Genomic DNA, 12,891 nt, shown 5'->3' with positions numbered 1-12,891 from the left:
TTCTGGCAAGGCAATGTTCAAACGTAGATTTGAAAATCACTTACCAGCTCTGCCGATTTGTTGGTGTCCTTTTTTGTTCGTGACGCCAATTTGTAGTGGAAACTTCCGTGTAGCAATGTTCGAGGAGTCACCGACTCAGGAAGGAGACAAGGTAGAGCAGGAGTTTTGATGTCAGAGCACTGATGATTTATTAAGAGGTACGGCCGGAGAATTCACATCACAAGTCACAGCAGCCACGGTCTGACTGCACGGGTGGTTGCCACGTCAATTCTGGAGCGCCTCTCTCTTGTCAGCCCATTTAACTGGTTTCAGAGAGAGTCGTCAACATGTTTTGATAAGATAGCTTTAGACAGTTGGGCACACTGAGTCACTTGCTTCCGCCACTTATGGCCTCGAAGATGTCATACCTTGGAGTCCACAAACAACAAAGAAGGAAGTGTCCCAGTGCATCCACAACAAAGACCACCTGTGACCTAGTATTGACCGGTCACAGAATGGGAACAATAACATTATTGGCTGAAGCAGCCTGTGTCCTTAAAGGACAGGAACAATAACATTATTGGCTGAAGCAGCCTGTGTCCTTAAAGGACAGGAACAATAACATTATTGGCTGAAGCAGCCTGTGTCCTTAAAGGACAGGAACAATAACATTATTGGCTGAAGCAGCCTGTGTCCTTAAAGGACAGGAACAATAACATTATTGGCTGAAGCAGCCTGTGTCCTTAAAGGACAGGAACAATAACATTATTGGCTGAAGCAGCCTGTGTCCTTAAAGGACAGGAACAATAGACGTCAAGGTTGGTCCTGTATGTCACATCTAGGAGTCTGAGATAATTATTTCCCTAACAGTCAGTATTTTTTTAAGTGTGTCTAAGTAGAAACAAACACACAAATAATGCACTTATAATAAATAATTATATATTTTATATTAATAAAGACAGAAAAGACATGTGTGCTTACAAAGAAGCATGTGACTTTGACTCAAAACAACATCAGGAACAATTAAAACAAATTAAATGTTTGCATTGTGTAACTGTAAAGACCTTAAAGCACAACATTCATTCATAAAGTCATAAAGTGGGACAAATTAATTGCATTTTACTACGAAATCACATGTGACCTTAATGGAATCACATGTGACCTTAATGGAATCACATGTGACCTTAACGGAATGACATATTCACATCACAGATGAGAGTAGAATCGATGACCTCATCATGACATCACAGATGGCCTTCAAGTTGACGAGGCGAGAGCTCTGAAGTGCAGGCATTCTTCAGTTCTTCAGTTCAGAGCGGCGAGTGGTACACGTATTCAGTCAGAGCAAACTAACTTCACAGTTTTCCAGACAAAACACGTATCACGTAGACACAGAGATTTCTATTCCTACGCACAACACAAGTCCACAGACAGCGCCATGGATAGAACAAAGTCAGACCAGAGCAGCAAGGAGACATCCCACAGCCAGCACGATGAGAGTCTGCTGCAGTTTGATGCAGAGACCGTCAAACTGCTCGTGATGAGAGGAGACGAACTCTTTGAGTGTGTGACAGTCTGTGAGGAAAGATACGGCGCTCTGGAGGAAAGATACGGCGCTCTGGAGGAAAGATACGGCGCTCTGGAGGAAAGATACGGCGCTCTGGAGGAGGAGATGGAAGCTAAAGAGGCTCGCCACAAGCAGCAGCTGGACGAGAACCTGGTGACCATAAACCTGCTGAAAAGAAGAGAGGAAGAACTCCTTCAGAGCCAGGAGAAGTCCACCAAGGACCTGGCTGAGAAACAACAGAGCTGGGAGAGTGGAAAACAAGGCATGAAGCATGTAGTGGACGAGAACAACCACCAGGCCGCTAGAAACCACACCTTGGAGACGGAAAAACAAAAGCTGGAATGGAAAGTGAAAGGGGTGATGAAGCACAACAGTCAGCAGACCTTTAGAATCCACACCTTGGAGAAGGAAGTCCACCAGCTGGTGCTCCAGTTGGAAAAGCAGGGAGAAAAGAACTCTGAAGACCAACAACCGATGGAGGCCAAGCTAAAAGAGGTGGAGAAGGAGAACGAGGATCTGGCTAAGAAGTACCTGAGCTGCGAGACTGAGCTCAAACAGGTGGAGGCCAAGCTAAAAGAGGTGGAGAAGGAAAAGGACGACCTGGCTAAGAAGAACCTGAGCTGCGAGACTGAGCTCAAACAGGTGGAGGCCACACTAAAAGAGGTGGAGAAGGAGAACGAGGATCTGGCAAAGAAGAACACAAGCTGGGAGACGGATGTCAAACAGCTGAAAGACCAGATGAGAGAGAAGGAGGAAAAGTTCTCCAAAGACCTTGCCGAAAACCAGCTGAGCTGGGAGAGTGAGAAACATCAGCTGGAGGGCGAGAGGAGAGAGATGGAGACGACATTAAAACAGGTGGAGGAATCCAAGAAGAAGCTGGCTGAGGAGAACCGCAGCTTGGAGATGGACGTCACACTGAATGTCAGGCTGGTGAAGCAGTTTGAGAAGGACATGGAGGTGCAGCGGGAAGAGTTCTCCGAACGACACCAGAGCTGGGAGACCAAGGCCAGTTCCATGGAGACCGACATAAAAGAGGTCACTCAGGAGAAGGAAGACCTGGCTCAGACACTTCAGAGCCAGGCGACTGAACTCAAAGACATTCAGGCTCAGTTACACCAGGCAGAGGATGAGAGCAACCTGAGCTGGGAGACAAAAGTCCAGCAGCTTGAGGAGGAGATGAAGGAGCAGAAGGAGAAGTGCTCCAAAGACCTGAGCCAGAAACACCAGAGCTGGGAGGCCACGGTTCATCTGATGGAGACTCGACTGAAGGAGGCGAAGGAGGAGAGGGACGACCTCGCTCAGACGCGACTGAGCTGGGAGACTAAAGAGATGAAAATGGAGGACGAGAAGACACTTCTGGAGGACCTGTGTCTTCACATGAAGAATAAGAGCAGAGGATTCTTCGCTCACAGGAGGGCGACTGAGGAAAGGGACGTCGTGTTGCAGAAAATGCTACGCAAGATGCAAGAGAAGGAGATGAGAAAGAAAGCAAAGGGGGAGAAAGAGGAGAAGGAGGAGGCCGGACGTCAGTAGCTGCCTTTTCCTCTCCTCTTTCCCTCCTCTCACCTCCTTCCTCCTACCTCACCCCCTCCTGCCTTCCCATTTTCATACTCAGGGTTTTCTCCTGGAGCTCAGGTTTTCCCGCAATCTGTATAATGGATGTAAAAAAACTCACTTTAAGTCCCTCCCCCTTTAACTGTACCTACTTCCTGCTACCTCACCCTCTCTCACCTTACTCCATCCTTTACCTCCTTCCTCCATACTCCCCCTCCCTTCACCCCAAACTCTCTCCTCCATGTCCCTCACCTCTTCCTTCCTACATCACCCTCTCTTCCCATTTTCATATTTAGTGTTTTTTAGTTGTATTTAGACTTGATTTTAAAATAAAATGTTAATTAAATGTATTCTGTGTGTGCCTCACTGTGTAAACGTATACAGTATATATTAATTACTGTAGACATGTTGGTTACTAAAGTACCGCTATCTGTTCTGTTTGTGATTTAAACAACTTTGAATTGAATAAATACAACAACAATAGAATATGTTTGTGTAGATTGTTCTTTTATTTTGGGGTTCAATTACATTGTTTTTGTTGATTTCATATGAGCTGTTAAAGTGCTCAAAGCTCAGGGTTATTTAAAGGTCCCCTGTTATACTGTTTGTCAGGTCTCAGATACAGAACATGTCTTGTAATGATACAGAAACAGGAAGCGTCTGTTGAAGACTCAGGAGAACATTGAGGAAGTTGGTCAGGAGACTGAGTCTGCAGTCGGATAATCAAAAGATCAGCTCCTAAGTTCTAACCCTATCGTCTATTCCTTGACCTCTGAGTGAAAGGTCACGGGGTTAAGGGATAGTGGATAGGAGAATTCAAAAGGACTTAGGAGAAGAGACTGCGGTGCTTTAGAGAATCGACTGCACTTTCACTATCCCACGTGTTTATGATGCGCCAGCGGACGTCATTGTGTGCGTCTGCTGCTGTGGGGGAACCATGGAAACCACAGTTTTCTATACAGCGGACTACAACATGGATGTTCAATAAGAACGAGGGACTCATCGAGAGACTCTGCTCCGTGCTCTGATGCTGCTGCTTTGCTTTATGAACGGGGACAACAGAGAAACATAATCTTCATGACCAAAGTTGGAATTGAAATAAAAAAGGAAAGTGAAACTGCTCGTCACCCTCTCCCTCCGGTCCACATTAATACCAATGATCCCAATACGTATGATTGTATGAACTAAAGGTCTTAAAATCAATACAGATGTATTTATTATAAACGTTAGTCCTTAACATCTATCACTGTGTATATCACCATTCAAACATCTTTTAAAAGTTGAACAAACCCAGTAAAGACTGAGATGTGGACTTTATTTGATAATTTCAGTAAAAACTAACGTTCATATTTCTCTTTTTGATTATAATACTGATGAACGTTCAGAACAAAGCACTTTGGCAACTTACCACCTATGTTTTAAAATGCTTAATAAGCACCGTAACTTTCATGATATCATTTCTCGGTCATAATCGGTTGTTTCCGTGAACGGCCGACTGTTGAGTGACGGCAAATGCTGCGGCTGCAAGGCATTGAGGGGCAGCATTTTCTCCTCTCCTTTCGGTGAGGGAGGTCCAGCGGTTCCTAAGCTAAAGGAGGTTATAAAGGAAGTTTGAAACCTCCTTTCCTTTCATTCTCATCATTCTAGAGAATTCGAACGGCACTTATCATGGCTGCCACTGAGGGACTTCCGGGTCATTTCACTCCTTTAGGAAGGTTCCTAAGCTAAATGGACTATTCGACTTCAGCCTGAGTCTGAACAGGGAGTTGAGGAGACACCAGACTTGCAACATAGTGAGCCGTCCCCAGTAACTGAAGCACCTGATCTGAGGAAATCCACAAGACATAGAAAACCGCCTGACAGACTTATAGAACAATAAACTGTTGCAGCCTGTCCTCCTACAAAAAACGACCATATAGGTCGATTGTTCAGCAGCTAAATACGACCCAGAGACACGTTTTAAAGTGTAGCCCCTCTAGTGGTCGTGTAAGAAACAACATGCTCCTGTCGATTGCAAACGCTCCGGAGGGTCGTTTATTCACAAATAACCCTCTCTGGAAAATCCTAAATTGTGGAATAGTTTGGCCATTAAAATGCTTTTTTATTAGATTTCTAGCGAGAAGTGTATATTGTACTTTTATAATCCACGTCCAGTGAATGTGTAGGATCTACAGTTTGATAGATATACGAAGATGATTTGAGGTCTCGCCAGGAGAACGTGTACTGTATATGGGGCAACTTCCATGTAAAGTTAGCGTGGGTGAAAACAGTATTTCCGGTCTCGAAGTTTTCATAATAAAACCGGAAGTATTCCCCACACTGTCAAATGATTACGCAGTGATATCTCCATTACTCATCCACTAAAAAACATCAGTTTATCCTTGTTAATTACACAATATTGATTGGTTTAGATTGTGTACAATGCTTTTGTGTTTTTAACCTTCGATTCGGAGAAACAAATTGTTTTTTCGGAGTTTAGACACTACAGAGTTTCCGAAGACACTACACTACCCAGAATCCCCAGCTATCGTTTGGGACTACAACATCTGCCTTGATTTACAAACCCCGTGATTAGCCCTCAAGCTCTGTGATTGGATATTGGAGTGGCAGTGTGACAAGGTTACGCTGAGCGTCAAAGCTCTTTGAAATGGAATGGAACCACGGCAGACTATCCAAAACTGGACTTGGACGGGTCCAGCCCGGCCCTCCCCCCCAGAATTACACTTGCTGCCTATTGTGTGTTTCGCAACATGTTCTATGGCACGTCTCTACTGGGAAATGTAGTTTTAAAAGACGTTTTCGTATTTCCCACAATTAGAAGTTGCCAGTATTAAACTGTGTACATCCCTGGAGGTTTAGGGGACACGAAACACATTGGTGTTATCAAATTTAAAACATATAATTAATACATGGGTGAAAATTGCTTGTGTCCATAATGGGCAGCATTAATACCACATGACAGCTGGACTTATGTCTGTGACCCCTCCTGTTGTTAATTGATAAGCCTGAAACATGCACTTGTCAAGGTTCAGATGCACATTTAGCAAATATGGCAGTAGCCATCGATCATCTTAAGATAAGATACTTTATTGATCCCAAGTTGGGAAATGTTTTTGTTACAGCAGCATGTACTACTTTGTTCTACTCCACTACAATTCAGAGGTTAACCTGGTATTTTTACTCTACTACATTTATTTTTGTTACTTTGCAGATTCTGATTAATGATGTGAAATATAAACAACCCTTAAATCAGACTTTAGTTACACCTGAGTAAAATTCAGCCTTATCAGTTTGTCTGTTTTGCACATCCTCCTGTTAATATCTTTGGACGTCCTGCACTAAACTGTTTTACTGTAGAGATCACTACAGTATCTTCTAGATATTTTCCATTCTATATTTCTATCATTGACCCCTATTTTGTATGTAGGCTACTCTTAATATTTAAATGTTTTCATCAATAACTAAATAAATATAACTTATTCAACAACTACATTCAATAACGTGCTTTAACCACTAGGAGGTGCGGTTTAGACCAGTGGTCTAGTTAATAAAACATAATAATATCGTACATAATATGACTATTCACTTTATTGTGAGTTTAAAACAGAACGGTAAAGGAAAATACAGTTTCAGTCTCTCGATGTGAAGCTTATGCATTGTACCATGAACCTGTATAGACCTGTAACAGTCAACTGCATGAGGAGTTGGAAAGGTAGTTCAGAAAATCAGTAATATCTTTAAAAACTACAAAAAAGTCCCTTTCTCTCAGCTGTGCACCGTTATGGTGTAAATACAGACTATCTACTAATTGGATCAAATATAAAAGTCAGCCGAATTAGTGTTGATACTGCAAGGAGACGTATTGTGTGAAAAGAAATGGAAGATGTTGTTTAATTGTTGATATATTTATGGTCCACGTCACGTATTCAGTTTTGGCGGCATCTCTTCCAGTTTGTCAAAAGGTCTTCTGATCAGGGCTCTATAAATACATATCTAGGGCAGGTATGTAATATTTAATGCAGCCGAATCGTGTATTACAATGCCATTATGTGATGACTTTCAAAGAGAAAAGCAAGAACACTCGGAATAAAGTATTATTATTATTATTTTTAATGTTTTCCGATTTCATATCACATAAACACCATATCCCGACGTGCATTGCGGCGTGATTTTAGCCTATCAAAACCTCTGAAAAAAGAAATGTGTCTCTCAGAATCGAAAGAGAAAAACCTATGGGAAAAACACAAAAGCATTGTACACAATTTAAACCAATTAATGTCGTATAATGAACTAGGATAAACTGATGTTTTTTTAGCGGATGAGTAGTGTAGATATCACTGTTAAATCATTTGATCATTGGTTTTATTATGAAAACGGCGAGACCGGAAATACTGTTTTCAACCCGTAACTTTACATGGAAGTTTGCCGCATATACACGTTCTCCTGACGAAATCTCAAATCATCTTCGTAATATCTATCAAACTATAGATCCTACATATCGACTGGACGTGGATTCTAAAAGTACAATATATACTTCTCGCTAGAAATCTAACCATAAAGCGTTTTAATGGCCAAACTATCCTACAATTTAGGATTTTACAGAGAGGGTTATTTGTGAATAAACAACCCTCTGTAACGTTTGCATTCAACGGGAGCACTCGAGGCCGACAATTTTAAAACGTAATTATAGGTCGTATTAAGCGCTTGAACAAACGACATATTTGGTCGTAATAAGGGCTTAAAACAATCGACCCATTTGGTCGTATGAGTTGGAGGACTTGTTGCCGTTTTCCTATACAGCCACTGGAGAAAATGTTCACATACCGCCCATGTTCCTGTGCCGTTGTTGAAGTCCGTCCAGGGCCCGGTGTTCCGGTTTAACTGGTTCCCCGATCAACTGGTTGACAGATGTGGAGGCGTGACCTTCGACAGAGATACACATTTCGATCGCTTCTTCTGTCGTTTACATAAATCTTTTGGTATATTTGGCTGGATAGGAACACTTTGATGCACATTCAGTACCAGTGTGTGAGGTTGTAGTTACGATGGCGATATCCGGACGCGAACAGCGAGGACTACAAAAAGAAAAACGAGTTGACATGGGCATGTCTGTTCAAAACATTGCGAGCTCCAATAAATCATTTAAACCAGCTATTGTTGTCAGACTTATTACTGAATATCGTTCCTAATGTGATACCAAGTCCATCTGAGACCCGTGTACACCTTCAGACAGCATCCCAGTGAAGCGTACGTTGTTTACTCAGAGTTTGAAAGCAGCATGGAGAAGTTTTCAGCTGTGTTAAACTGTGACCCTCTCAGGTAAACTGTGATTCGCTCAGGGGAAATGGGATCCGCCCAGATTAAACTGTGTTACATCTTCTGTGGCTATCTACCAGCGATCATGTTTAATATGAAAGACACACACATACATCCCTTATAAAAACGGCATTCTGCAGCACTCATCCAGATAAGATGTGACTGTTAACTCGTTTTGCAAAGACAGCAGCAGAAATGTCATTGCTGCATGTGCAGGGATATTTAGACTTTAAAATGCTGATGGGTCATTAATCTTGGTCTCGGCAAACAATATTAGGAATCCTCTATTCAAACTACATAATATTCAGTGTCCATCGACATGAAAATAACCAAAAAGTTCATGCTGGACTCAAACCCGAGTCCCAACAGCAAAAGTCACTCCAGCCCTGCGCGTTACGAGTGCGCCACGGATCAACACGAAGTATTGAACCTTTTAGAAAATTCCAGAAAAATGCAACCCGACCATCATTTATAATGTGAGCAAATGTATGTACACTTTAAGCCATATAATATACATATTATAATATAGTATACTGACTGAGGTCTGTATCAAGCCTCATTAAGACCCACCGTGATCAGATATTCTAGTTTATCAGCCTGCGAGCCCACATTATGTTGTGATAAGTGTTAGTTTGACATATAAGTGTGTTCTAGTGCACACATTAAGTTCCAATATGCAAATCAGGCCATGTGTTTCGTGATATTTGCCATGCAACATTATGCTGTACAATATAATATATGACATTATGCTCACAATATAGAGATTTTTTAAACGCTAACTTTCTAAATAGGCCTCCATTTCCTTTTGCTCTGTCTGCTAATGCAGTAGCTGATCGGATGTAAACCTGGACCAAAGCTGTTGCGCTAGAAACAGAATGCAATTTACAAAAAGGTTTATATTCTAGCAATACTGGCTGTCTTTTCTGTCTTGCGAAAGACTCACCAAAATAAAAATACTTAACAGCATAGGCATCATGTCCCCTATTGTGTACTATAATAACAGTGGCCAAATTCATGTTCTAATGTGCAATGCAAGCTTTGCTTCTGTAGCCTATAGTAGACTTACTCATTAGTGTGACAGAAGGAAAGACAACAACAATGATAGCAATCAATAATTAATGAATTTGAAAAATATTAAAATTTAATGAAAAATCAAGATCAGGATTACAATTATTAACTTCATTAATTATTTAAACGTGGTGCCGACTGACCTGTTCTTTACACGTGGTCTCTATGGTTACCCTAGTCTACAGGGATAGCACTTTTTAGTGTATATTCCTGTTTCCCACTTTTTTAGGAGAGTGCATTTACGTAGTCACATTGTGCCTCTTCACTTTTAAACTTTTAAAAAGAAACATTATTGACTGATAGTATCAGCTTTATTTGGCAAGTATGTATACAATTACAAGGAACATGGCCTTCTGTCCTGTTGGGATCCAAACCACACAGTGATGGATGTACTGAGAACAGACTGGATTATTGCAGAGTAATAATAATACATTATATTTGTATAGCGGGTTTCTCCAACTCAAATACGATTTACAGTATGAGGGAGGGTAGACAAACAAGGATAGGCAAACAAATGAATATAGTAAAATAAAATAAACCGAAAAGGCAGTCAAGAGGAAGTTGATTGAGAGGGGGGGGCTTATGGGTAGACAGAGTAGAGAGTACGGATCAGCAGCTCCTGAGGCAGGTATACTCTGGGCTGGTGCAGGAAGTGTTCTGCCATCAGGACTTGCAGGATGGGCAGAAATACTCATCCTCTGTGGGGGAGGACAGTCCCACGCACCCTATGTGGTACCACATATTGCAGGTGGTGCACTCAATCTGACAGGGAAAAAGAGAAATACTTTAGAATACTGTCAAACATTTTGTCAGGTTCACATCACTCATCCTGATTAGGATGTAAAATTAAGCCGTTTTAATTTCCTTAGACATTATTTATTTACATAGTATGGCAATGGGTGTCATATATAGGGTTACAATCTTAGCTGTGGTCCTTTCTGTTTGGAGTCTGTGTTGGTATGTTCCTTCAGCTGCTCCAGTGCCCACCGAAAGTGCAAAGACATGCAAGTTAGGTGAATTCAACTATACATTTGCAATAGCTGTGTGATAGTGAGTGTTCACCCAGTGATGTTGAGGTAACCTATCCAAGGTGCATCCCAGTCTTCCAGCAGAAGGACATGAATTTCTCTACATACCCACGTATCGATGTCCCCTTCAGCCCCCGAGCTGAGCTCCCCACAAGCCCTACAGAGCTGGGATAGGTCATCTGCAAAAAAGAAGATAATGTAGTTTAATGGCAATATAGACACATTCAAGTTTACCTGGTAGAGTTCTGTATACCTGAATTTGTCACCAGCGACATTGACATGTCCAGCCGCAACATGGCCACACCCTTCTGGTCAACAGCGTAGTCGATATTTTGGCCAGACAATATCTGCTCTGCAAGCTAAAAAGTGTCTGATAAGTATCATTTTGAGGACTTTTTTAATAATGACAAATAGCAACAGATATAATCAAATGTTTACCTTGCACACAAACACCCCGCATGCCGATGAGTCCTGTTGCTTAGGGTGAGCAACGGTTGCGCATGCCCATCTCCCTATTTTTGGACACTTTTTGCGGACCAATGCTCTACACACAAAACACACATTTATTACAGTTTGCCAATTTTAACATATGCCAAGGTAAAACCATTTAATTCAAGATCAGTTGAATCCTGTTAAAGGACAAAAATGCTTGAATGACCTTTTTGTTGCTCCCAAAAGATGATCCATGGTGTATGAATACATGTATTTGTCTATTGCACACATCCAAGCTGACATTTCATTCACCTTGTTACGTCTTTGCATTTTTGTATCTGTGCGTCTGTGGCCCCAAACGGGTCCACGAACAGGGACCGCCTCTCCTTTAGGTACATGATCTATGGAAATGCAAATACTAATTATAACCAACCCCTACATCAGATAGTGTCATGGTTCCGTCTAGATCTGTTTATGTTGAGGATTACTTACAATCAACGTCCAGTGTCCATGGCTGCAGACCGCTCCAACAGCCACATCGTATTTTAAAAGGTCCAACTAAAAAAATGATAATAATTACGACAACTAATACACTAACATAAGTATGTATTTGTGTGTATGGACATACAAACATACATATACACAAAACACATAGGCCTACTTATGTACAAAAAAAGAAATCCTAATATATAGTCCTACTCACACTTCTCAAAGAACCTTTGTGGGTTCCCTCCCAGAGCGACGTCATAAGGTAGGAGTCCAAGGTAAGAGCGCCAGCTTTCCTTCCTACCATGGTTATGTATGAATTGACGATCTAAGAGTACAAAAATAACTTGTGATACAATCTAAATAAATATCAGTCCAATATTCTTTTGTTTTGTAACTTACCTCTCCCTCCAACCACTTCCCTGGGGCCAAGTCCATTAGGTTCTCTGAATATACTTTGTATGGCCCAAACTTGCACCAGAGCGTCTGCTTTCTCCTCTCTGTCCATATTTGTCGGATTACTGGAAATATAGCAATGGAAGTTATTTGTGAAATGCATCATTTGGAGTGTACTTTCTGTCTGTTTACTTACAAAGTTCAGGATCCTTTGGTGCCATTTGGGCCTCGCCTTGCTGTGTGGTGGGTGTTTGTGTGGTGGGTGTTTGTGTGGTGGGTGTTTGTGTGGTGGGTGTTTGTGTGGTGGGTGTCTGTGTGTGCTGTGGACCAGCCAGAGGAGAGAGATCGGACAACTTTTGTAGTTTGGCAGGGATCCTCTCCTCTGGCTGGATATAATGTGTTAAATGATCAATGTTTGTCTGGAGCTTTGTGGTACCCTTAGCGAGTACTGCCTTTTTCCCCTCCAATTCCAGGATTGTGTAGGGTCCCAACCAGTCATCGTCCAGCTTTCCCCCTTTTCTTTGCTCCTGTCTCACGTTCCTCCGCAACACCTGGTCCCCTACTTGGAAGTTGTCCTCCTGGCCCTTTTTCACTTTTCTTTTGCGGACGTTGTCCTGGCTTCGTTTCATATTTTTTTTCACCTCTGTGAATACAGCCTTCTGTTTGTTCAGGCCTTCGTGGATCTCCTCCGTTGCGACCAGCCTGCTGACTTTGTCTTCTTTGACCTGCAACAAATCACAGTTAGAATTTTAGAAGACAGATGATCCAAATGAAAACGTTTGAAACGGATGACAACATTAGAACATCTTACCAGGTACTCCTTTGGCACCTCGGAGGGATACCTAGCCTCCCTCCCAAACATCAAATAGTAGGGGCTGTATTGTGTGGTCAGCTGCTTCTTTGTCCGAAGACCAAACATGGTGGACTGCAGAACCTGGTCCCAACGTTTGGGGTGACCAGCCACCATTTTGTTCAATGACCTTAAAATGCAGAATTCAAGTGTAGGCATGAGGAAGCAGGAGAGCTTATGGGTTCTCATGTATGATAAAGCAACATATTCATTAG

General features: G+C 42.0%; 2 protein-coding genes across 2 annotated transcripts; one reads left to right on the top strand and one right to left on the bottom strand.

Moving 5' to 3' along the window:
• Nucleotides 1-1,115: 1,115 nt before the first annotated feature.
• On the top strand, nt 1,116-3,450 carry LOC117465537 (golgin subfamily A member 6-like protein 22). Its single transcript, XM_034108394.2, has 2 exons — nt 1,116-2,041; nt 2,126-3,450. Exons 1-2 carry the CDS (start codon nt 1,418-1,420, stop codon nt 3,077-3,079), a joined length of 1,578 nt encoding a protein of 525 aa, XP_033964285.1. The 5' UTR covers nt 1,116-1,417; the 3' UTR covers nt 3,080-3,450.
• Nucleotides 3,451-9,535: 6,085 nt separating this feature from the next.
• LOC117465820 (uncharacterized) lies at nt 9,536-11,920 on the bottom strand. The gene is made up of 7 exons (XM_034108856.1): nt 11,833-11,920; nt 11,648-11,758; nt 11,437-11,502; nt 11,257-11,345; nt 10,951-11,056; nt 10,766-10,871; nt 9,536-10,691 (listed from the first exon to the last, which is right to left on the bottom strand). The coding sequence occupies exons 1-7, from the start codon at nt 11,866-11,868 to the stop codon at nt 10,543-10,545; spliced, it is 663 nt and encodes a 220-aa protein (XP_033964747.1). The 5' UTR covers nt 11,869-11,920; the 3' UTR covers nt 9,536-10,542.
• Nucleotides 11,921-12,891: the final 971 nt, after the last annotated feature.

This window comes from Pseudochaenichthys georgianus, chromosome 20, assembly GCF_902827115.2.
Source record: "Pseudochaenichthys georgianus chromosome 20, fPseGeo1.2, whole genome shotgun sequence".
NCBI classification, from domain to species: Eukaryota; Metazoa; Chordata; class Actinopteri; order Perciformes; family Channichthyidae; genus Pseudochaenichthys; species Pseudochaenichthys georgianus.
The sequence above is the reverse complement of the archived record's forward strand: the minus strand, read 5'-3'. Positions and strand labels throughout refer to the sequence as shown.